At 46.2% G+C, this 21,429-nt stretch overlaps 2 protein-coding genes across 8 annotated transcripts in view; both read left to right on the plus strand.

The window, feature by feature from the left end:
* Positions 1 to 14,741, plus strand: part of KIF17 (kinesin family member 17) — a 72,303-nt gene extending 57,562 nt beyond the window's left edge. For 3 of the 7 annotated variants that reach the window (XM_031962704.1, XM_031962710.1, XM_031962709.1), the window contains 4 exons: positions 5,725 to 5,983; positions 6,993 to 7,060; positions 10,942 to 11,062; positions 14,017 to 14,222. In XM_031962704.1, the coding sequence (XP_031818564.1) occupies positions 5,725 to 5,983; positions 6,993 to 7,060; positions 10,942 to 11,062; positions 14,017 to 14,207 (639 nt within the window). In that variant the 3' untranslated portion in view covers positions 14,208 to 14,222. Of the gene's footprint in view, positions 1 to 5,724; positions 5,984 to 6,992; positions 7,061 to 10,941; positions 11,063 to 14,016; positions 14,223 to 14,499 lie in introns of those variants that run through there. The other 4 variants (XM_031962708.1, XM_031962706.1, XM_031962705.1 and 1 more) reach the window with 4 other exon arrangements.
* Positions 14,742 to 16,096: 1,355 nt separating this feature from the next.
* On the plus strand, positions 16,097 to 21,338 carry DDOST (dolichyl-diphosphooligosaccharide--protein glycosyltransferase non-catalytic subunit). Its single transcript, XM_031962712.1, has 11 exons — positions 16,097 to 16,393; positions 17,017 to 17,127; positions 17,457 to 17,543; positions 18,411 to 18,514; positions 18,645 to 18,739; positions 19,023 to 19,116; positions 19,439 to 19,587; positions 19,903 to 20,050; positions 20,259 to 20,379; positions 20,735 to 20,841; positions 20,946 to 21,338. Exons 1-11 carry the CDS (start codon positions 16,189 to 16,191, stop codon positions 21,093 to 21,095), a joined length of 1,371 nt encoding a protein of 456 aa, XP_031818572.1. The 5' UTR covers positions 16,097 to 16,188; the 3' UTR covers positions 21,096 to 21,338.
* The last annotated feature ends 91 nt before the right edge of the window (positions 21,339 to 21,429 follow it).

Raw genomic sequence — 21,429 nt, forward strand, 5'->3', positions numbered from 1 at the left:
ATTTTGCTAAACTAGATAGTTCTTTCTTTTTTTTTTTTTTTTTTTGACAAGGTTACTACACTGATAGGTTTAGAGAATGCTATAGTTTCCCTTGATTTTATCCAAGTGTTCAGTAAAATATCTTTCATGGTTATTGTGGAAAACAAAACAGTGGAGGAGATAAATGATAGTCTAATTAGATGGATTCATAAGTGGTTGATATAGCTGGACTCACTGATTTGATAAAATCTTGGGGTGTCTTACTCATGTAGATAATCATTCTCACAAGAATGTAAAATAAGTCTTTCCTGCATTCATCAGTGGGTCACTGGGGTTCTTGCTTCCTGTTGGTGGTTGTTAAAGACCTAAAAGATTCTAAAGTTGACTTGGGTAGCCTTCTTGACTTGGAGCTGAGAAACATATGTTTAATTGCAGCAAGTAAAGACAAAAGCTCTTTGATTAACATTTCTGCACCTTCACTGCTGGATGTGTATAGAATAAGAATTCCATTGACACCAGAGAGAAAAGGAACTTTTATGCAGGTTATTTCTTTTGAGTAAAGAGTCCCATAGTTTGAAGAGGTCATCTAAGGCAACTCATTTCTGGACAAGAATTCCTTCTCCAACATTTCTAAGAAGTTAGCATCTTAGATCATCTCTCTGGACTCAAAGCAGGCCACCCATCTCTTCCATTTTTATTGCAGTTATATCTACAGCCCTTTCTGTACTGAAATCTAATGAGAAGATACAAATCAGTGATACAAATCAGTGACTCCTTCCACCTGACAACTACAAAAAAACAAAATCCCACCAACCCCCCCCAAAAAAAAACACAAAAAACAGGGCTGAAAACAAAAGTAAAACCTACAGTTTTCACTCCATCCAAGGAGTTTATATAAATTGTAATCTGCAGAAGTAAAAGCATATTTTCCATTGCAAAAGTCCTAGAATGAAGAACTTGGAAGTGTTACAAGAGTGATGAGGAAACCTAGGGCCAGGGTCTCTGAACTTCCTTCTCAACTGTCCTGAGACATCAGAGAGAATCCTGAAGATGCATCTTGAAACCTCTTAAGATCAAAGAGGCCTAATCTTGGGATGTGGAAATCAGATCCAGGGCAAATTCCTGCCTGGTCAGTCCACTCACCCAGAAACTTCTTAAAGAACATATCCTGACCCTTGCATAAGACATCAATTCAGAAACTAAACCTGGAGAGATGAGTACATTAAAGATGATAGTATCAGCCAGTATCAAAACTAGGGATCCTCCAAAAGAAAGAAGTAAGCAACTCTATAGTAATTGTAAACAGGGATTTCCAATAAGGATTATTTCTAGAAGAAATGGAGAAAAGAAAATGAAATAAAAAACCTAGAGGAAACAATTGAAAGCAGAATAAATAACTTGGAAGAGAAAGTGGTAAACTTTACCCAAGAAGTGGAATCCTTGAAACAAAAATAAGTCAAACAAAAATCAATGACTCCGTGAGACAGCAAGAAATATTAGAACAAAATGAAAAGATTTAAAAACTCAAAGAAGAAAATGTAAGATATCTGATAACATAAACAACTGATTTGGAAAACTGGTCAACAAGAGAGAATATAAATTATTAGACTCCCTGAAAACACTGATATAGTAAAAAGCTTGGATGCTATATATTTTTTACAGCTTTTTATTTACAAGTTATATGTATGGGTAATTTTACAGCATTGACAATTGCCAAACCTTTTGTTCCAATTTTTCCTCTCCTTCCTCCCACCCCCTCCCCTAGATGGCAGGATAACCAATAGATGTTAAACATATTAAAGTATAAATTAGATACACAATAAGTATACATGACCAAACAGTTATTCTGCTGTACAAAAAGAATCGGACTTTGAAATATTGTACAATTAGCCTATGAAGGAAATCCAAAATACAGCCGGGCAAAAATATAGGGATTGGGAATTCAATGTAATGGTTCTTAGTTATCTCCCAGAGTTCTTTCGCTGGGCATAGCTGGTTAGTTCATTACTGCTCCATAGAACTGATTTGGTTGATCTCATTGCTGAGGATGGCCAGGTCCATCAGAACTGATCATCATATAGTATTGTTGTTGAAGTATATAATGATCTCCTGGTCCTGCTCGTTTCACTCAGCATCAGTTTGTGTAAGTCTCTCCATGCCTTTCTGAAATCATCCTATTGGTCATTTCTTACCGAACAACAATATTCCATAATATTCATATACCACAATTTATTCAGCCATTCTCCAATTGATGGGCATCTATTTAGTTTCCAGTTTCTGGCCACTACAAAAAGGGCTGCCACAAATATTCGTGCACATACAGGTCCTTTTCCCTTCTTTATGATCTCTTTGGGATATAAGCCCAGTACACTATACAATACACAGTATACGATACACTGCTGGATCATAGGGTATGCAGAGTTTGATAACTTTGAACATAGTTCCAAATTGCTCTCCAGAATGGTTGGATGTATTCACAGTTCCACCAACAATGTATTAGTGTCCCTGTTTTCCTGCACCCCCTCCAACATTACGCATTATCTTTCCCTGTCATTCTAGCCAGTCTGACAGGTGTGTAGTGGTATCTCAGAGTTGTCTTACTTTGCATTTCTCTGATTAATAATGACTTGGAGCATCTTTTCATATGGCTAGAAATAGTTTCAATTTCTTTGTCTGAGAATTGTCTGTTCATATTAGATACTATATTTTAAGAAATCATAAATGAAGACTGCTTAGATTTATTGAGATCAGAAGGCATATAGAAAGAATCCTTAGGTCACCTTCTCTAATAAATTCCCAAATAAAAACTCCTAGGACTGTCATAGTCAAAATCCGGAATCCCCATGTGAAAGAGAAAATATTACAAGCATCTAGAATGAAGCAATTCAAGTATCAAGGAGTTACAGTTAGACTCATACAAGACCTAGCTGCTTCAATGATAAATGAGAAAAAAATCCTGAAATATAATAGTTAGAAAGACAAGAGATGGGTTTACAGCCAAGAATAATCTATCCTGCAAAACTTGATATAATCCTATATGGGAAAAAATGGATATTTAACACAATAGAAGACTTTGAGGAATTTTTGATTGAAAGACCAGAGCTGAGAAAGAAGTCTGGAATATAAGCACAGGAGTTCAGAGAAATCTAGATAGGAAATGATGAAAAATGATTTCATAGAATCATATGTAGTATGAACTAATGCAAAGTAAGTAGAACCAGAAGAATTTAAAGCAGTGTTACAAAAAAAACAGAAAGAAAAACAACTTTGAAATTAATGAATGTAGTTAAACCACCATGTCTTCAGAAGACCTCTAAAGGCATGACATTTCTTCAGACACAAGATGGAAAAGGAACATACATTTTTAGATATGGCCACTCTGTGGATTAATTTTGATTGTGTTAAACTTCTTCATCCCCCTGTCTCTTTGTGTTTTTGATTGGAAGGAAGACAGGAAAGTTAATGGAAGGTGGAGTTCATTTAAAATATATAATAATGATGATGATGATGATGAGTTTTTAAAGGGCCATTGTGATATTTTAAATTTACGTAAGGAAATTTCAGTTATTCAGCTTTTAACATGACAAGCAGAACTGCTTTGAAGTGAAAGTAGAATTACATATTTAAGACAATTGATATGAAGAAAAATTCAAAGTTTCTTTTGCAGTTCTATTTTTGGGGGGGCATATTTTGATTTACATATGAAAATGTTCTTTATGTTTAAACTTAACAATAAATAAATATTTATTTTGGTTTTTCTTTTATGTGTTTATTTTGTTTTTTATTAAAGCTTTTTATTTTCAAAACATATGCATGGATAATTTTTCGACATTAATCCTTGCAAAACCTTGTGTTCCAGTTTCCCCCTTCCTTCCTTCCAACCCCTCCTTTAGATGGCAAGTAATCCAATATATGTTAAACATGATAAAAATATATGTTAAGTCCAATATCTGTATACTTATATATAATTATCTTGCTGCACAAGAAAAATCAAATCAAAAAGGAAAAAAATGAGAAAGAATGTAAAATGCAAGCAAACAACAACAAAAAGAATGAAAATGTTTGTTGTGAACTACCCTCAGTTCCCATGGTCCTCTCTCTGGGTGTAGATGGTTCTCTTCATCACAAGATCATTGGAACCGGCCTGAATCATCTCATTGTCAAAAAGAGCCAGTTTCTTCAGAATGGATCATCATATAATCTTCTGGTTGCCATGTACAATGATCTCCTGGTTCTGCTCATTTCACTTAGCATCAGTTTGTATAAGTCTCTCTAGGCCTCTCTGAAATCATCCTGTTGATTATTTCTTACAGAACACTAATATTCCATACATTCATATATCATAACTTATTCAGTCATCTTCAACTGATGAGCATCCACTCAGTTTCCAGTTTCTTGTCTCTACAAAAAGGGTTACCACAAAAATTTTTGCACATATGGGTTCGATAGAAACACTACTAGATTAAAGGGTAAGGACATTTTGATAGTCCTTTGGCCATAGTTCCAAATTGCTCTCCAGAATGGTTGCATGCCAACAATGTATTAGTGTCCCAATTTTTCTACATTCCCTCCAACATAATTAATAATTATTTTAAAAAATCTCAGGTGTTTGCAAGGGAATCTCTCAGTTCCATTTGATGTTTTATCAATGAGTTGGATAAAGGCATAAGTGGGATCTTGCACATGCATTAAATAAGCTTTCTTTAGGCATGAGTTATAGTGATGATAACTGTGAATTTAATGTTAATGAATCAGCAATATAAAGGGAAAATTCCCTGGTTTGTAGGCTTCTCTGTGACATGATAAAGTAAATATGATCAAAGTCTCACAGGAACTTAACCTTTTATTTTCCCTAAGAGTAATGGTTTAATTACTTATTCAGTGTTCAGGATGAATTTATAAAACAAAACTACTGTAAATGGTGAGAATTAATTGATTTTTCTTTGCCACCTCCCCTCCCCCAATTTAAAAGAAATAAAAGCCAAACACAAAGTCACCAATTTCCTTGTGGTCATGTTCTAAAACTAATATATGTCTTATTCTACGTATTTAGTCCATCATCTCCCTGCATGAGGTGGGTAGTGTGTTTTATCCTCTGTCTTCTGGAGTCATGATTGATCATTTTGCTGGCCAGAATGATTGATTCTTTCAAAACTCTTTATCTTTTTCAGTGTTATCATTATATAAATTGTTCTCCTGGTACTTATTGCTCATGTCCCTCTGCATCAGTTCATGCAAGTCGTCATAGTTTCTCTGAAACTTTGGGGATAGCTAGGTGATACAGTGGAGAGAGCATCAGCCCTAAAGTCAGGAGCACCTGAGTTAAAATCTGGCCTTAGACATTTGATATAGTTATGTAACTTTGGGCAAGTCATTTAATCTTGATTGCTTAATCAAAAAATAATAATAAAAATAAAATAAATGAAACAATACCTTTTTTCATTTCCAATGGTAGAATAATATTCCATTACATTCATATACCATGAATTTATTCAGCCATTCTCTAAGAAAGGATTAACTCCTTTTATATTCCTATTCTTTGCTACTACAAAAAGAGCTGATATAAATTATTTTGTACGTATGGTTCTTCAGGAAATGCCCTTTACTAACTTACTGACAGATATCTTTGTCTTTCAGGCTAAGGCAGAAGTGGAGGGGAAATGTCATTGAATGAATGAGTGAATGAATGAAACAAACCATGAAATCCCCTTTCCTATCTCATGCAGCCTCCTCCTTGCATTTTAGCTTCGGGCTGCAGAAGTGGAGATTAAAGATCTACAGTCAGAATTTGAGCTCGAGAAGATTGATTACTTGGCTACCATCCGCAGACAAGAGCGAGACTTCATGCTCTTCCAACAGCTTCTTGAACAGATGCAGCCTCTGATTCGCCGGGACTGTAACTATAGCAACCTTGATAAGATCAAGCGGGAGTCCTCCTGGGACGAAGAAAATGGCTTCTGGAAAGTGCCAGAGCCTGTCATTGTGAAAACCAGTCTCCCTGTAGGTAAAGAGTTTGGCTGTGTCTGACCCAAAAGGCACCTAGAAATTCTTTCTCACTCACCTTTGTCTGGGTGACTTCCCTTCCTCTTCCTACCCTCACAGAATAAGAGGATGTCAGAGCTGGGAGAGCCTGAGAACCCAGGATGCTAGAGCTGGGAGGGCCCTTAGAACCCAGGATGCTAGAGCTGGGAGAACCTTTGGAACCCTGGATGTCAGACCTGGGAGGGCCCTTAGAACCCAGGATGTCAGGGCTGGGAGGGCCTTTAGAGAATTTCAGAGCTGGGAGGGCCTTTAGAATATAGGATGTCAGAGCTGGAAAGGCTCTTAGAATACAGGATGTCAGAGTTGGGAGGCATAATGATCTAGTACAAATATTTCATTTTATACAGGTAAAATTAATATTAAGCTATTGGTTAGTTGGGATTCAAACCCATTTTTTCTAATGTCTGATCCAGTTAGCTTTGTAATATAAAACACTATTTCCTTCCTCCTACACTCTACCTAATTCTTTCTTCAACATCTTGCCCCTTCCCCTTGCTCCATCTCACAGCTTTCTCTCTGGCTTTGAGCTTTCAAACAAATCCTAAAATTTGCCCTTTAAATGAAACCAGTTTGTCCTGGAGTTGACCATTTATTGTTTTTCCTGGTCTCAGTTTCATCATTTTACCATCAGGGATTAGAGTAGATGGCCTGTAAGTTTATTTCTAACTCTAACAGTGAATGGTCTAAGATACCTTCTATATCTGACATGATATGTTCCTACTGTACCTTCAGAGGCAGAGGGATGGACTCAATGGCCTTTTTGTGAGTTCATGTTTTCCTTAGACACTTTGTCATCTACTTCCTTAGAAGCATGTTCTTTTCCTTCCTTCTTAGCCAAAGTTTCCCAACTTATTCCCAAGCCTCAACTCAATGTGGTAGAAAGACCCCTGGGTTTGACATCAGAAAAACCTGACTTTTTGCCCACAGGCCTGTTTGTGTAAGGAGTGACTCCAATTTCTCTTTTCTCATAGCAGTTTCAACATTACCACAGAATAAGCCTCCAAGAAAAACCTGTTCTGCTGAGAATGGAGAACCATCGGTAGGTCTCAATATCTCATGATTTAGCCTGAACTGATTTTGATAGAACATAGGGTGAATGAAGACATCGGAGTCAAAAATGTCAAAGTTAGGCAGGTCCTTAGAATACAAATGTCAGAGCTGGAGGACCCTTAGAACACAGAATAGACTGGGAGCTTAGAAAACAAAATGTCAGTGCTGGGAGGGACCTTAGAACAGAAAATGTAAAAGCTGGGAGGGCTCTTACAATGGAGAATATTGGAGCTGGGAGGGAACTTAAAACAAAGAATATTAGAACTTGAGAGTAATGTTAGATTATATAGAATCTCTTAAGTTATTAAGGGAACGTAAGAGATAGTAAGGCTTTAGATTCAGTCTTTCCATCTGGAGGAGCTTGAAGATTGCCATCCTTACATCCCAGTACTCCCACCTCTTACCTCCTACACGAATGAGTAAGGACTATATTTGGGTTGACCTAACTTTATATTCTTATCCTTCACATTAATTTAGTTAGATTAGCATGGAGTTTATGAAGCTAAAGTTGACCATTCTTCCTGTTAGCTCCTCTGAACCATGTTTGAAGGATGATTCATTTTCAATAATTTGTTGTTAATTGGCATCCTTAATGGATCCATGATTTTATCAGCATTGGGATTTTCTCCCTCAGTACAGATGGCAACCTGTCCTACAAGATTCTTGTGCTCAATTTAACATTGAAAACTTCCACAGAGGACCAACTCAATTAGTCAGAAGACTTCTTCTGGCTTTTAAAAACCTCTGGGGCTGGGGGCTCATTCCTTGTACCAGTTCTAAGCCTCAGAGAATTATATTGACTGGGCTTTACCATCCAGTTTGGTATTATTATGGTGATACTGAGCTTGCCTAAGAGAGGTGAACTGGCCCATGTCATAAACAGACCAGGTCAAGGCTCCCATGCCCATCAGTAGTGGGGTGATTTGACCTCATCCCTGGACTTCCCTGGGGAACATGAGGAGAATCAGTTAAAAAATATAAAAATTACTAAAAAACCATTACATTGAATTCCCAATCCCTATATTTATGCCCACCTGCATTTTGGATTTCCTTCACAAGCTAATTGTACAATATTTCAGAGTCTGATTCTTTTTGTACAGCAAAATAACGCTTTGGTCATGTATACTTATTGTGTATCTAATTTATATTTTAATATATTTAACATCTACTGGTCATCCTGCCATCTAGGGGAGGGGGTGGGGGTGGGGGTAAGAGGTAAAAAATTGGAACAAGAGGTTTGGCAATTGTTAATGCTGTAAAGTTACCCATGTATATATCCTGTAAATAAAAGGCTATTAAATATATATATATATATAAATTGAGGCAGCTAGGTAGTACAGTGGATAGAGCACCAGCCCTGAAGTCAGGACGATCTGAGTTCAAATCTGGCCTCAAACACTTAACACTTCCTAGCTGTATGACCCTGGGAAAGTCACTCAATCCCAATTGCCTCAGGGGGTGAATGTATATATATATATATACAAACCCCTCAGGGTACTATTGCCACACTTCAGCTGACCTTTTGTTGCTGTTGATTTTCACTATATTACCTGCCTATCTTCCTTTCTAGTCGTACTTGCCCTTTGGAATGTCTATTACAGAATTTCTTGAGCATGGAACACCATGGGTAACATGTATATATGGGTCTTTAAAGACATGTTTTAGTCAGTGCAACTCACAAACCCTATAATGCCTCAGTCACTTAGTCAATAATCCATTTTGTGAAATGAAGAAATGAAATAAACCTGGCATTTGAGTCTCTTATCCCTTAGCTAAATTTTAAGTCAACAGATATAAAGTCACTCTTATCAATGAGCTGAAAACTTTAAAGAGCTGCATGTAAATGTTAGCAATAATTATTGGTGTTAACATCTCATAGAACTCCAGAATCTTAATTGTAAGGGGGAACTCATCAGGTCCTACCCATTCCTGCACAAAAATGCCTTCCACATCATCCCCTCCATGTGGCCATCCAATTGCTGCTTGAAGACTTCCAGGGAGGAGGAGCTGCCACCTTCCAAGCAGCTCATTCCACTTTGGGACAGCTCTGACCACTAGGCATCCATTTCAGGGAAAACTTCCTGAAAACCTAAAAATACTGACTTCTTTTTAACTTCTACCCACTGTTTCCAGAACTATCCTCTGGGGCAAGTCTTCCTCCCATTTAACAGATCTTGAAATTCTTGATCGCAGCTATCACGTTCTGAGTTTTCTCTTCTTCAGGCAAAACATCTGCAGTTCCTTCAACCTTTCTTCACGTGGCGTGGGTTCCAGGCCTCTCACCCATCGAGCTGCCCTTGTTTGGATGCTCTCTGCCTTATGAGTGTCCTCCCTAAATGGTGGAGCGCAGAACTGAACCTGACACCCCACGTGTGGTCTGTTGAGGGCAGAGAACACAGGCTCGCTCTCCTCCTTATTTTGGGGAGTAGTGCCTTTCTTATCACAGCCTGAGATTGCATTTGGCTTTTGGGCTGTCACACCCTCCTGCTGACTCATATCAGCCTGGGCTTGGGGCACCCAGCATGTGTGGACAGCTTTCTCGGCTCTCCTGCTCAGTGTTGGGCTCATGCCCAGATGGAGATGTGCGTCCAGCTGGGGCCTCTTGGGGCAGTGGAGTCTGGCATTATTGTTTTGGCTAGAGATGGGATAGCAGAGAAGAAATGAACCCTGCCCTCTTCCCAGATCCTAGGGCAGTTTCCTTTGCTTGGGTATTGGGATTTTATATAAAAAGAGAAAGATAAACGGCAGTTTAAAGCAATCTAAGGCTAACCTGGATTAGACCAGCCCCATAGGAATTAGGGGGAGTGAGTCAGAGGGCAGCATGGGCAAGAATGACTAGAATAAGAGGAGGTGGGACTGAGGTGAGTCTTGGAATGATATGGAGAAGGGGACATGGAGAGGGACCGGGGGAGGAGGTGTATGTGCAAAGACAAGACTGTATCAAGTGTGCATGGATTGCAGCCAATGTATCTGCCAGAACATGAGGAGGAGGGAAAGAGTTAGAGTGTAGGTCCCATGTTCAGGGCAGGTGAAGACTGCTTGGAACCCTTGCTGGAGAGCCCCAGGAGCTCTCTGAAAACTGCTGAGGAGATCAAAGGAGCACAGCTAATGTTCTTACATTAGATCTCAGGGGCTAATGGGGCCAGAGGCTCCCAGGGTTGGGCTGGAACACATGTTCTTAAGCTGGAGAGATGAGGAAGAACCTGGTGCAGCAAAAGTGTATGGGGACAGTGGAGAGAAAAGATGGGAGCAGTGGATCCACCATTGGGCCTGGAATCTGGACGGCTTGAGTTCAGATGTGGGCTCAGGCACAGATTCTGTGATTCTGGGCAAGTCACTTACCCTCTTTGGCTCAATTTCCTCAAATATAAAATAGCATAGCACCCATCTCTCAAGGTGGTTGTGGGGATCAAATGAGATATAGGTGAAGCACTTAACATGGTGCCTGGCACATAATAGCTGCCACGTATGCTAGCAGTTATTATTATTGTAGTTGTTGCTGTTATTGGATGGGGCAGTGATTGGAGTTTGGTAGCTGCAGGAGCAGAGGCAGATTTGAGAAGGGAGAAACTAGTATTGGTATAAAGTACAAAGACTGGGGAAGCCTTAGGAGTGGCCAGACTTCTGTCTTATACCTATTTGTGGCCCTTAATAGCTGGATGAAGCTTAACTCTTCTGGGACTCAGTTTCCTCATCTCTAAAATAGGATTAATAATTCCTGCCCTAACTATATAAGAAAAATGCTTTGTAAAGGCTTCAGCGATAGAACAAGGAGAGCTTTGTAGGTGAACATTGGTGAAAATGGGATGGGGGTGGCGGTGAGATTAGAACCACTGAAGAGTTTTGCCTTATGGGCCTTGGTTATCCCAGCAGGAAGAAGATCGCTACAAGCTCATGTTGAACAGGAGTGACAGTGAAAATATTGCCAGCAACTATTTCCGATCTAAACGGGCCAGCCAGATCCTCAGCACAGATCCAATGAAGAGCCTGGGTAGGTGCTGCCTTTCATTTTCTGCTGCTCCTTAACTCACAGCCCAGCTGAAAAGGTCTAGCTAGAACTGACAGGCCACCCTGACACCCCTGGAGGGCAGAGAGGAGAGGAAGAAAAGACAGTTCTCAATGGAATCTTGCTCCCTTATCTTGTAGTTCACTCTTGGCTTGTGTTTATGAATCCATCTATAAGGCAGGCATTGTGGTTACAAAGGCTAAAATGAAATAACCCTGCTCTCAAGGAGCTTACATTCTGCTGGGGAGGGAAAGAACATGCACATATATACAGATACACCAATTGGTCAACCAGCAAGCATTTATTTCTTAAGCATCTACTAGGGGCCAGGCACTGTCCAAGGTTCTAGGGATACAAAGACAAATGAAACAGTCCCTGCCCTCAGGGCTTACATGCTCTTGGTGAAATAACAAATATGCATATAAATATGTGTCAAATAATTGCAAGTTAATTTGGAAGTAGGAACACTTAACAGGTTGGGGGGAACAAGGAAAGCTTTGGGCAAAAGAGGGATCCGGGCTGAGTCTTGACAGAAATAAAGGATTCTCCAAAGCAGAAAGGAGGAGCCTGCATTTCAGGTAAAGGAGATGCCAATGGCAAAGTCACAGAGATAGAGATGGAATGATAGCTGTCTTTCCTGAGACGATCTAGAGCTAAAAGAGGCTTTAATGACCAACTGGCCCAAGCACTTTGTACAGAGGCAAAAATGGAGACCCTAACAGGACAGGTCACAATGGCCACAGGATCTTTAAATGGCATTGCTGGGATTCAAACCCAAATCTTAGTTCAATGGGGGAGAATCAAAGGTCATTGTGACCAGAAGCTTTTATTTCATGTTGCTATAATGAGGAAAATGCTTTGGCAACCTTCAGGTGCTACAGAAATGGAAATGACCATGATCATTAAGTTATAGTCACCAGGGACAGAGAAACTTGATCTCTCGAGGGCTAGTATTCAAGGGAAAAGAAAATATTTATATAGGGAAGGAACAAATAGATCTATTGGCCCTGTGAGCACCTAGGGGGTACAGTGGATAGAGTGCCAAGCCTACAGTCAAGAAAACTCACATTCCTAAGTTTATAGTTGCCTTCAGATACATACAACCATGTGGCCTTGGCATGTCACTTTACCCTGTTTGCCTCAGTTTCCTCAACTGTAAAATGAGCAGGAGAAAGAATTGGCAACACCCCCCCCAGTATCTTTGCCAAAAAAAAAAAAAAAAAAACCCTAAATGGGGCCATGAAGGGTCAGGCGTAATGGAAAAGTGACTTAACAACTGCCTGGTTGTGTGACCCCATTGACATGGCTGTTCCTTGCAGTGATGGAGATCACAGACAATTGCCTACTCCTCTTTTCAGGGTTCTTCCATAATATTATCCCTGGTGTTTGACCCAACATGCAGAGGGGCTTCCTCTTGTCGTCTTAATGTGGTATGAATGCCATTGGAGGGCACAAGCTGTCTGTTATTCCTTGCTCTCTGTCCCAATTCAGTCCACATTCATCTTTTTCTCCAGTCCTACTTTTTTTTAGGTGACATCCATTAAGCCAGAAGTGTCAAATTTGTAGCCCAGCTGTCTGGTATAGCCAGGAATCAGATTAAAAAGGAATTGGGAAATGTTAAAACAAAACAAATAAAAATACAATGTAACATAGATAAGTGTTAATTTGTGGTTTTCTAAGTCAATATGTTGTCTATAGGGAGATATTTCTACTTGAATGTGATCTTGGTGCCTTAACCTTTTCTCTGATACAATTTCTCACTCCCAATGTTTGTGGAAGCCTGCTCACGCCCACTATGCATCTCTTCATTGCCCTATGAGGAATCATCAGTGGCAGTTCTTTGGTGTACAAAATAACCCGATTGCTTAAAAGCAAGCAACATGCATTCTGTTTGTCCATAGCAAGAGGTTAGGAGGGGGAGCAATCCTGGACTTGCAGTATGATTGTAGAGGAGTCACTTGACCTCTCTGGGCACATTTCCTCTTATACAAAATGGGGATATACCAAGGCCCGCCGACCAAGTAATCTGGTCTATTACTTTCTTTAAGGAGCACCACCTTTTAGTTAGGATATTAACAAACTGAAGTATATCCCGAGGAGGTTGACCAGTGACAGCGGAATGGCGGCTGTGGCCCATGTTGTAGGAGGATCTGCTGAAGGAACTGGAGAGGTTTCATTCGGAGAAGAGACCACTGGGAGGAATTTCTCCACCTCTTGGCTTCTCTGGCTTCCTCCTTCAAGCCCAGGAAAAAGCCCCTTTTCTATAAAAAGCCTTTGCTGATCCCCCTCAAGTGCTCCATTATGTGCTCCTCGAGAGCAGGCCGCCTTCTGCCTTCCAGTCTCCTCGGTGCTTAGCACAGCGCCTGGCACATAGCACACGCTGAATAAATGCTTGCTGACTGACCAAAAACCTATAAATGGCTCTTTCCGGGGACTTCTCGTTAAGGAAAACAGGGCCGGAGTCTGATTACTTCTCCGGCAGCGCCGATCGCAATACCCCGTCTGCCTGCCCTTCGTGGCCCTTGTCTGCGTCCTCCCCAGTGTATCCCGGGGTCCATCCAGGGCGCGGAGGGGCAGGACCCGGCCTTCCTTCCTTCCTTTTTTCTGGACCTTGGGAGGATGGGTGGTGTGACTAACAGTAACCAGCGGCCGGCAGCAGGTCCGGGCTGTCGGGTCCCCGTTAGCGAGGGGACCTTGAAGGGGACGCCGCCCTGCTCCGCGTTTCCCCCGGGCAGGCTGGGGTGTGCGGGAGCGCCCCGAGGGGAGCCATTTGGCTTGGAGCATTCCAGGCTCTGGCAGAAGGCTCCGCTCCCCCCAGCTAAGGCCCCCCGGGAATCCCGGACTCGGGTCCCAGCTGCAGCGGAGTTGGCGCGGGGAGGCAGGGCCCGGCTGTCACTCCGGGACCTCACTGGCTTCTTTGTCTTCCCCTGTGTCCGCAGCTTACCATAACTCGCCGCCTGGGCTCAACTCCCCCCTCAACAGCGCCTCCTCCATCCTGACACCCATCTCGCCCACCCAGGCCACGGACATGCCCCAGCCTCGGCCCTTCCGCCTCGAGTCCCTGGACATCCCCTTTGCCAAGGCCAAGCGCAAGAAAAGCAAAAGTAACTTTGGCAACGAGCCCCTCTGAGCACCGCCCCCGCCCCACCCTGCCCCGCCCCGCCCCGGGCCGGCTGGCCCCGTCCCGGCCCCTCCGGGGGGAGGGGCGGCGGAGGGTGCCAGCCGGCCCCGGGCCGGGACAGCGCCCGCGACCTGCGCGCAGCCTGCCCAGCTGGCAGCACTGGGGCCGGAAAAGACTCCTTTGGCTTCATGATACGGATACTCTCCGCTAATTTAAACAGCACTGTTCTCGCTCCTAAAAAAGGACCCAGCAGTAGCTGTTTTCCTGCCCCCCACTCTCCCCATTTTGTTTGCACCTGCAGCCTGAGCCCCCCTGAGCACCTGCCAGCCAGTGGTGATCCTGACGGAACTTAGCGGACGCCCCTCCCCAAACGCACCACCGCCAAGGGTTTTCTGGGGGGCCACCCTGCAGACCGAGGGCACCCTGGCCCTTTGCCCGGATGAGACTGGAAAGCCATTTGACCAGAGGGAGGGAGCGGGTCCTCCTTTGGACTCTCCTGTTGATTGAGCTTTGGATCCCGATGAGAAAAATAAATGGCGCCTACAGATGGATGGTGGGACGAGCCTGGCCTCACCCGGGAGCAGCCCGCTCCAGGTGGGAGCCGGCCCTCCCCGGAGCACACCTGGGAGCTTCCCATGGAGCTGGCACATTAAACTGCCTCTTTCTGATAAGCTCCCCTGGAGCGACTCCTGTCTCTTTTTGGAGACCCTCTGGGCTCTGCTTTCTCGGGCGCCCGGGGTCAGCGTCCGCGGGCGGGGAGGCCTGGTAGGGATGGGGAAGTAGGGCCACACTCGGGGCCACACTGGCGGCCTGACTCTGATCCCCGCTCGGTGTCGGCAACGTGCAGAAGGAACCCTGCCCTCCCAAAGGATGGCCCTGTGGCCCTGGCGGCACTCCGCCTCCCGGGGGCCCTTCCCACGCCTCCCCCCCCGGTGACCGTGGGCCGGGAGTGCGCTCGCCTTTGCACATCGTCCCCCCCTGCGTCCGTTTAGATGCACACGTGGAAGCCCGCGCTGGGGGGCGGGGAGGCAGAGGCCTTCCCTGACGCCTTTGGGCTGTGACGCTGGGCGGGCGCTTTAGCCCGGGACTAGGAAACAAGCCGGGAACCACAGTGAGAGCCAGCTGTCTGCATCAGAGAAGGGCTGCTTCGCGCGGGGTTTCCCGTTTGGGAAGAGAGTAACGGCATTTGTATTTCGCTTTGAGCATTTGTCACTTGGTGAAGTCCTGGGCCAGCGTCTCAATTGTTGTCCTCAAGCCTGGGAACCGGGGGCTTTTACCCTCAGTGTTGGTACAAGGGAGGAAACGCTTCAGCGGCTCGGAGCATTTGTTTCACTTTTGAGCGGAGGGGGACGGGCCATTTTGGCCTTGGATTGGAAGACGAGGAGCGGGGGCTGGACGGGGCGAGAGAACGAGGGAAGCCCATCTTCCCCCGAGGCAGGAGGCGGCGGCCTGAAGGCCTCCGAGCCGGGGCTCCCGGGCCGCTGACACCGTGTCACCTCTCCCGCCTGCGCCCCTTTTCCCATTTAAAAAATCGGAACGGGCCGAGCTGGGCCGCGCTCCAAGCTCCTTTCACTACGAAGGTCCCGTGGCGCCCTCGCCCGGGGATGGGGTGGTAGCGCTCAGGCGGGCGGGCGGAGGCTTCAGGCGCTGGGCTGAGGACGCACGGTGTGATGGGAAAGGAGGCTGCTGCCCTTCGGGGGTGGGGCCAGAGAGGGGCGGGAGTCACTGATTGGTGGTCTCTGTAGAGCTGGCTCATTAGGATTGACGCGTTCCCTAGGAGGCCGGGACGGGATGTCGTTCGTCCTACCCAATAGGCTTCGAGAATCTTTGTCTCCACCTTTCGGGAGCGTTCGCTCGCACTGCCAATACACTCCCACCCGGACTTCCGGGAAGCCAAATTGCTTCCGGGGGCCGCTCATGGCGATTGGGCGGCTGCGGCCAGAGCACTTCCGGAGCGGCATTCTCGGGGTACTGTAGCGGCAGGAGGAAGATGGAGGCCGGCCCCATGTCGGCCGCTCGCCGGCCCCGCGGCGCCCTCGCCTGCAGGCGGGCTCCGAGTCTGCTCCTCCTGCTCCTGCTGCAGCTGCTGGGCCTCGGCGCCGCCAGCGCCAGCGCCGGATCCCGCCGCACTCTCGTGCTGCTGGAGAACGTCAACTTGCGCGAGACCCACTCGCTGTTCTTCCGGAGCTTAGCGGGTGAGAGGGCGGAGGGCGCGCGCTGGGGGCGGGAGGGAAAGGGGCAGAGGCCTGGGCTTCCTGGGCCTCCCGGACCGCGCCAGACCTCGGGGGCGTCCGGCCCAGCAGGTTTTCCGGAGAGGGGCCTGAGGCCTGAGGCTGCGTGGGAAGCGGGCACGGGCTGGGGGCACCAGCCAGCCTGGCTGGGGAGGGAGGGCGGGCGGGAACCTGCGGGCCTCCAGACGCCCCCCGCCCCCCAGACTTCTGGGGCCAGGTCCCGCGGGAATCCGTGTGTCCGGCAGGGGAAAGCGCCCCTTGGAGGGGCTGCGTCTCTGGGGAAGCCGGGCCCTTCAGTGACCAGCTGTTCCCCACAGACGCTTCCGGGGCACCGGAAGCACGGCGGCCGTTCTGGCCCTCTGGTCGGGGCTTTGGGGGGCCCTGAAGGGCCTGTCCCCAGGGAGCGCGGCAGCCCCTGCACAGGAGGAGTAGTTGCCATAGACGCACTCGTGGGCTCCAAGGCCAGGCGCCCCCCGGGGGCCTGGGGAGCGGCGGTGCTGGCTGGAGTTTAACAGCGAGCCCCCCGCTCTCGGTGCCTCTGTGGCCGCTGCCCGCCTCAGCCTCCCCCTCCCCCTCCCCCTCTGCAGACCGCGGCTTCGACCTCACCTACAGGACCGCTGACGACCCCAGCCTTTCCCTCATTAAGTACGGGGAGTTCCTGTACGACAATCTCATCATCTTCTCTCCTTCTGTGGAAGGTGAGTGTGGCGGGGAGACGTTGGCTGCCGCTCCCTGGGAGGAGCCTCCTGGCCTGCTGCGGGGGGAGCCAGAGCCAGGTGGGCCGGGGCTGCCCCGGGTGTGCTGTCAGGGACGGAAGCAGGTTGGGCCACGCGGGCGGGGCAAGAGGAGAGCCTGGCAAGGGCTGCGGGGAGGGGAAGGTGTCCAGTGTGCTTTGGAGGTAGAGTGCGGTTAGATAGCACTTGCTGGGGTAGGTGGTGCCCAGGCAGGGCCCTGCACGTTTCCAGTCTTTGTGGGGCAGAAGCCTTGAGACCCTAGTGACTCCTTGTCCCTTGGCGATTTCTCCCAGATTTTGGAGGCAACATTAATGTAGAGACCATCAGTTCTTTTATCGACGGAGGCGGCAGTGTCCTGGTAGCTGCCAGCTCGGACATCGGTGAGTACAGCCTCTCCTTGAATTCAAGGCAAGAATGTCCTTCCTTTTCTCTCTCCCCACAAATAGAGATGGCTTTGGCAGCATGTGGTGGATGGGTTGGGGGGGAGGGGGGTCTTCAACTGGGAGGCTGTGAAAAGAGTCCGTTGAGATGGTTTGGTCTCAGGGGGTGGGTGTGTAGATAGTGGGGTCAGATGCTCAGGAAGGAAAAGCAGCAAGGTTTGACAGCTAACTGCATATGGAGAGGAAGGAAAATGAATTAGGAATGTTTCTGAGGTTGTGAACTTTGGTAACAAAAGACGTGGGTTTAGGGAGACACCTAATGATTTCACCCAGGAGGAGGACATCTCTTACTGGGAGATGCTTCAGGTCACTAGAAAGATAAGGACTAAGAGAAGGTCATTGGTGACCTCAGAGAAAAAACAGGGAATGTTGGGGACAGAGTATCATGTCAGAAATGAAAAAAGACCACTTTTTCTAGGAGTTTGGCTGTGAGGAGGAGCAATATAGACCAGCAGCTTGAAGGGAGGGATAGGGTCAAGAATGGGAAAGATGGAGGAGGCAGTGGATAAAAATGAGGAAGGGATTGGTGTGATCAAAGGATAAGCTCCAGAGGAAAGAGGGATGAAGGGTACAGGTGAAATGGTTGGCTTTTGCAGGAAGCCGAGGGTCATTATCTGTTTGAGCCTGGAGCAAAGGGGAACGATGTGGAGGGGATTGAAACCTTGACTTTTAAACTTTTCGGCCCTTCACTGTGATGTTGGGGCTGATAGGCAGACAGTGGAAATGCCACACAAAACTTGTTTCCTTTTGGCCCCCATCCTTACTTGTAGTAAAGGCAAAGCTGGGAATTTCCTGGTCTGTTTGCAGGCGACCCACTGAGGGAGCTGGGAAGTGAGTGTGGGATTGAATTTGATGAGGAGAAAACAGCTGTTATTGACCATCATAACTATGACATCTCTGACCCTGGAGAGGTAAGAGCTCAGCCTTCCTGATGCACAGACAAGAGCAGAGTCAGGGCGGAGGGGAGTTGTGGCGGGAGCAGCACTGTCTGGGAGGCGCCTTCTCTTTATGGTCTCTACCTTTGGCCTCTGTTCCTTGCAGCACACACTCATTGTGGCAGACACCGAAAATCTCCTCAAGGCCCCAACCATTGTAGGAAGAACATCCCTTAATCCCATCCTGTTTCGGGGTGTTGGGTAAGTGATCCGGTAAAAGCCAACAGAGACCTCCATGAATTGGAAGGCCAAGTGTTGCTTTTTCCTTCCACAGGAAAATGGCATGCATTTTCCCTGGGTACAAAACAAAACTCACTTTCCTTGGCCATTGATTTGCCCCATGAGCATGAGAATGTTTATTATTGGGAATCAAACTTTTTCCTAGGAGAGAAAGTGTCTTAATTGTTTGATTATTCCAGATGCTACCTGCTTAGCTCAGCATTGGGACACATCTAACTGCCAGGCTTTTTTTTTTTTCTTGCAGGATGGTTGCTGATCCCGATAACCCTCTGGTGCTGGATATTCTGACAGGCTCTTCTACTTCATATTCCTTTTTCCCTGATAAACCCATCACACAGGTGAGTGCTCACAGGAGCATTTCTGGTTCTAATGCTGTCCTTAGGAGGCATCTGGTGATAGGTAACATAACTTTCCAGGGGCAAAATTTGGATGAGGACATGAGACCTCGAGGATGGTAAACTTTAAAAACTGGGGTACTAGGTACAAGTGAGAGGACATGTCAGAAAGTTAGGGTCAACTTGGGTTTTGAGATAGGCCATGCTGTGAATGCATCCACATGTAGGAACTTAAGATCTGTGTACTCAGAATGAATTAGTAGCAGCTCAATATTTGGGCCAGGACTCAAAATGACAAGAAGCTGACTTGATCGTGTTTTCTTAGTATCCCCACGCAGTGGGGAAGAACACCCTCCTGATTGCAGGACTCCAGGCTCGGAATAACGCCCGAGTCATCTTCAGCGGGTCCTTGGACTTCTTCAGTGATGCTTTCTTTAATTCTGCAGTGCAAAAAGCCAGCCCTGGCTCCCAGAGGTAAGGCCCAGGGCGGGAGGGGAGGCTCAGCTGTTCTGAGACTGACCCAGCAGATTAGCCCCTTGAATCATTAAGTAATTTTCCTTCGTGTGATGTGGAACTAGCAACATCAAAAGTTTATTCCTGGTTTTTAGAGATGCCAGTGGGAGAGAGTAGATGGCAAGCTTTCTGTGGGTCTCTTTCCTCCTCCAAATGTGGTCACTGTCTGACTCTGCTAAGTCATTCCACCTTCATTGAGAGCTATACTCTGGAAAAGTTGGGCCTTGAGGCTGCCTGGTCATGCTGGTTCTCGTCTCTCTCGTCTTTCTTACCCAGGTACTCCCAAACAGGCAACTATGAGTTGGCAGTTGCCTTGTCCAGATGGGTGTTCAAGGAGGAGGGTGTCCTTCGGGTAGGGGCTGTGTCTCATCATCGTGTAGGAGAGAAGGCCCCACCCAATGCTTATACCGTAACAGACCTGGTGGTAAGGACCTCCTGGGGCCAGGGGGCAAATTTGGGGATGAGAAAAGAGGAAATCTCAGTATGCTTGAGAGATGTCCTTTGTGGGAGAGAGCCAACTTATCTGGACATGACTATTTCTAGGCCTTTTCAGTAGTCCTGGGAGGTAGGGGAGGGAACGTTAAACCAGTGACTGACTTAAATGTTGTGGCCGTTTATGTCTTGTACCTTAGGAGTACAGCATTGTGATTGAGAAGCTTTCAGAAGGCAAGTGGGTCCCCTTTGATGGGGATGACATTCAGCTGGAGTTTGTCCGGATTGATCCATTTGTGAGGACTTTCTTGAAGAGGAAAGGTAAGTCTCCATGGCAGAAACAAGCCTGACTTCCTGTCCCTTGTCAGGCAGGATTGGTGCTAGAGAGCTTTTATCAGCTCTGAAATTGTTACTTTTTTTTATTTAGCCACAGATACTTTGACACCCTATCTGGATCCCAACATGCTGAAATAATGTGGGGAGGGAAATGCAGACAACAGGACTAGTACCTACCTCCAATGGGTAATCCAAGTACTCTGGAAAAGCACATTAGATTTAGGAGTGAGATTGGCTAAATTCTGGCTCTTACCTTCCCTGATTGGGTGGGCTGCCTTGCCTTGGGGTTAGATAGGATGCCCTTTGAGTTCTCTTCTTGATGTAGTTGGGACTTTCCTAGGTGGCAAATACAGTGTCCAATTCAAGCTACCAGATGTCTATGGAGTATTCCAGTTCAAAGTGGATTATAACCGGTTGGGCTACACTCACTTATACTCTTCTACTCAGGTGAGCATCCGAGGGCTAGGGGAGGGCAGAAGCTCTTTGTTTGCTGAGCACATCTACTCACCTCACCAGGGCCTTGGACTACCTGTTCCCTCTCTCTTTTACAGGTGTCTGTGCGCCCCCTCCAGCACACACAGTATGAGCGATTCATCCCCTCAGCTTTCCCTTATTACGCAAGTGCTTTCTCCATGATGGTTGGGCTCTTCCTCTTTAGTGCTGTCTTTTTACACATGAAGGAGAAGGAAAAATCTGATTGAAGGAGCCTTGGAGCCCTATGGGCTGTAGGTTTGGCAGCTGTGGGTGGCCTGGACCAGCCTCACTTCTCTGAGAGACAGTTACCAGGGCGGGGGATTTTCCTCCAGCATCTCTGCTCCAGGATCTTTGGTGGCTGTAGCCACCCATTCCCACTTGTGAAATAAAAGAGTTGTCCCAACTGGTTCCTGATCCATGTTAAAAAAAAAAAAAAAAAAAAAAACAAGCCAGTCACATTCTGCCTATACTCAGGATAGTCTTGCCCAATTGGCCTATACCAGATCACTAAAAATCCTATTGGGGCAATGATTTCTTAAGCCACCATGATACTAGTTAGTA

Source organism: Sarcophilus harrisii, chromosome 3, assembly GCF_902635505.1.
Source record: "Sarcophilus harrisii chromosome 3, mSarHar1.11, whole genome shotgun sequence".
In the NCBI taxonomy this organism is placed as follows: Eukaryota; Metazoa; Chordata; class Mammalia; order Dasyuromorphia; family Dasyuridae; genus Sarcophilus; species Sarcophilus harrisii.

Excerpts from the sequence above, each read along its gene's own strand:
- DDOST (XM_031962712.1), top strand. The coding sequence starts at position 16,189 with ATGGAGGCCGGCCCCATGTCGGCCGCTCGCCGGCCCCGCGGCGCCCTC. Across the intron at positions 19,117-19,438 it reads CTGATAAACCCATCACACAG|TATCCCCACGCAGTGGGGAA; the intron begins GTGAGTGCTCAC and ends GTGTTTTCTTAG. Across the intron at positions 20,380-20,734 it reads GACTTTCTTGAAGAGGAAAG|GTGGCAAATACAGTGTCCAA; the intron begins GTAAGTCTCCAT and ends GGACTTTCCTAG.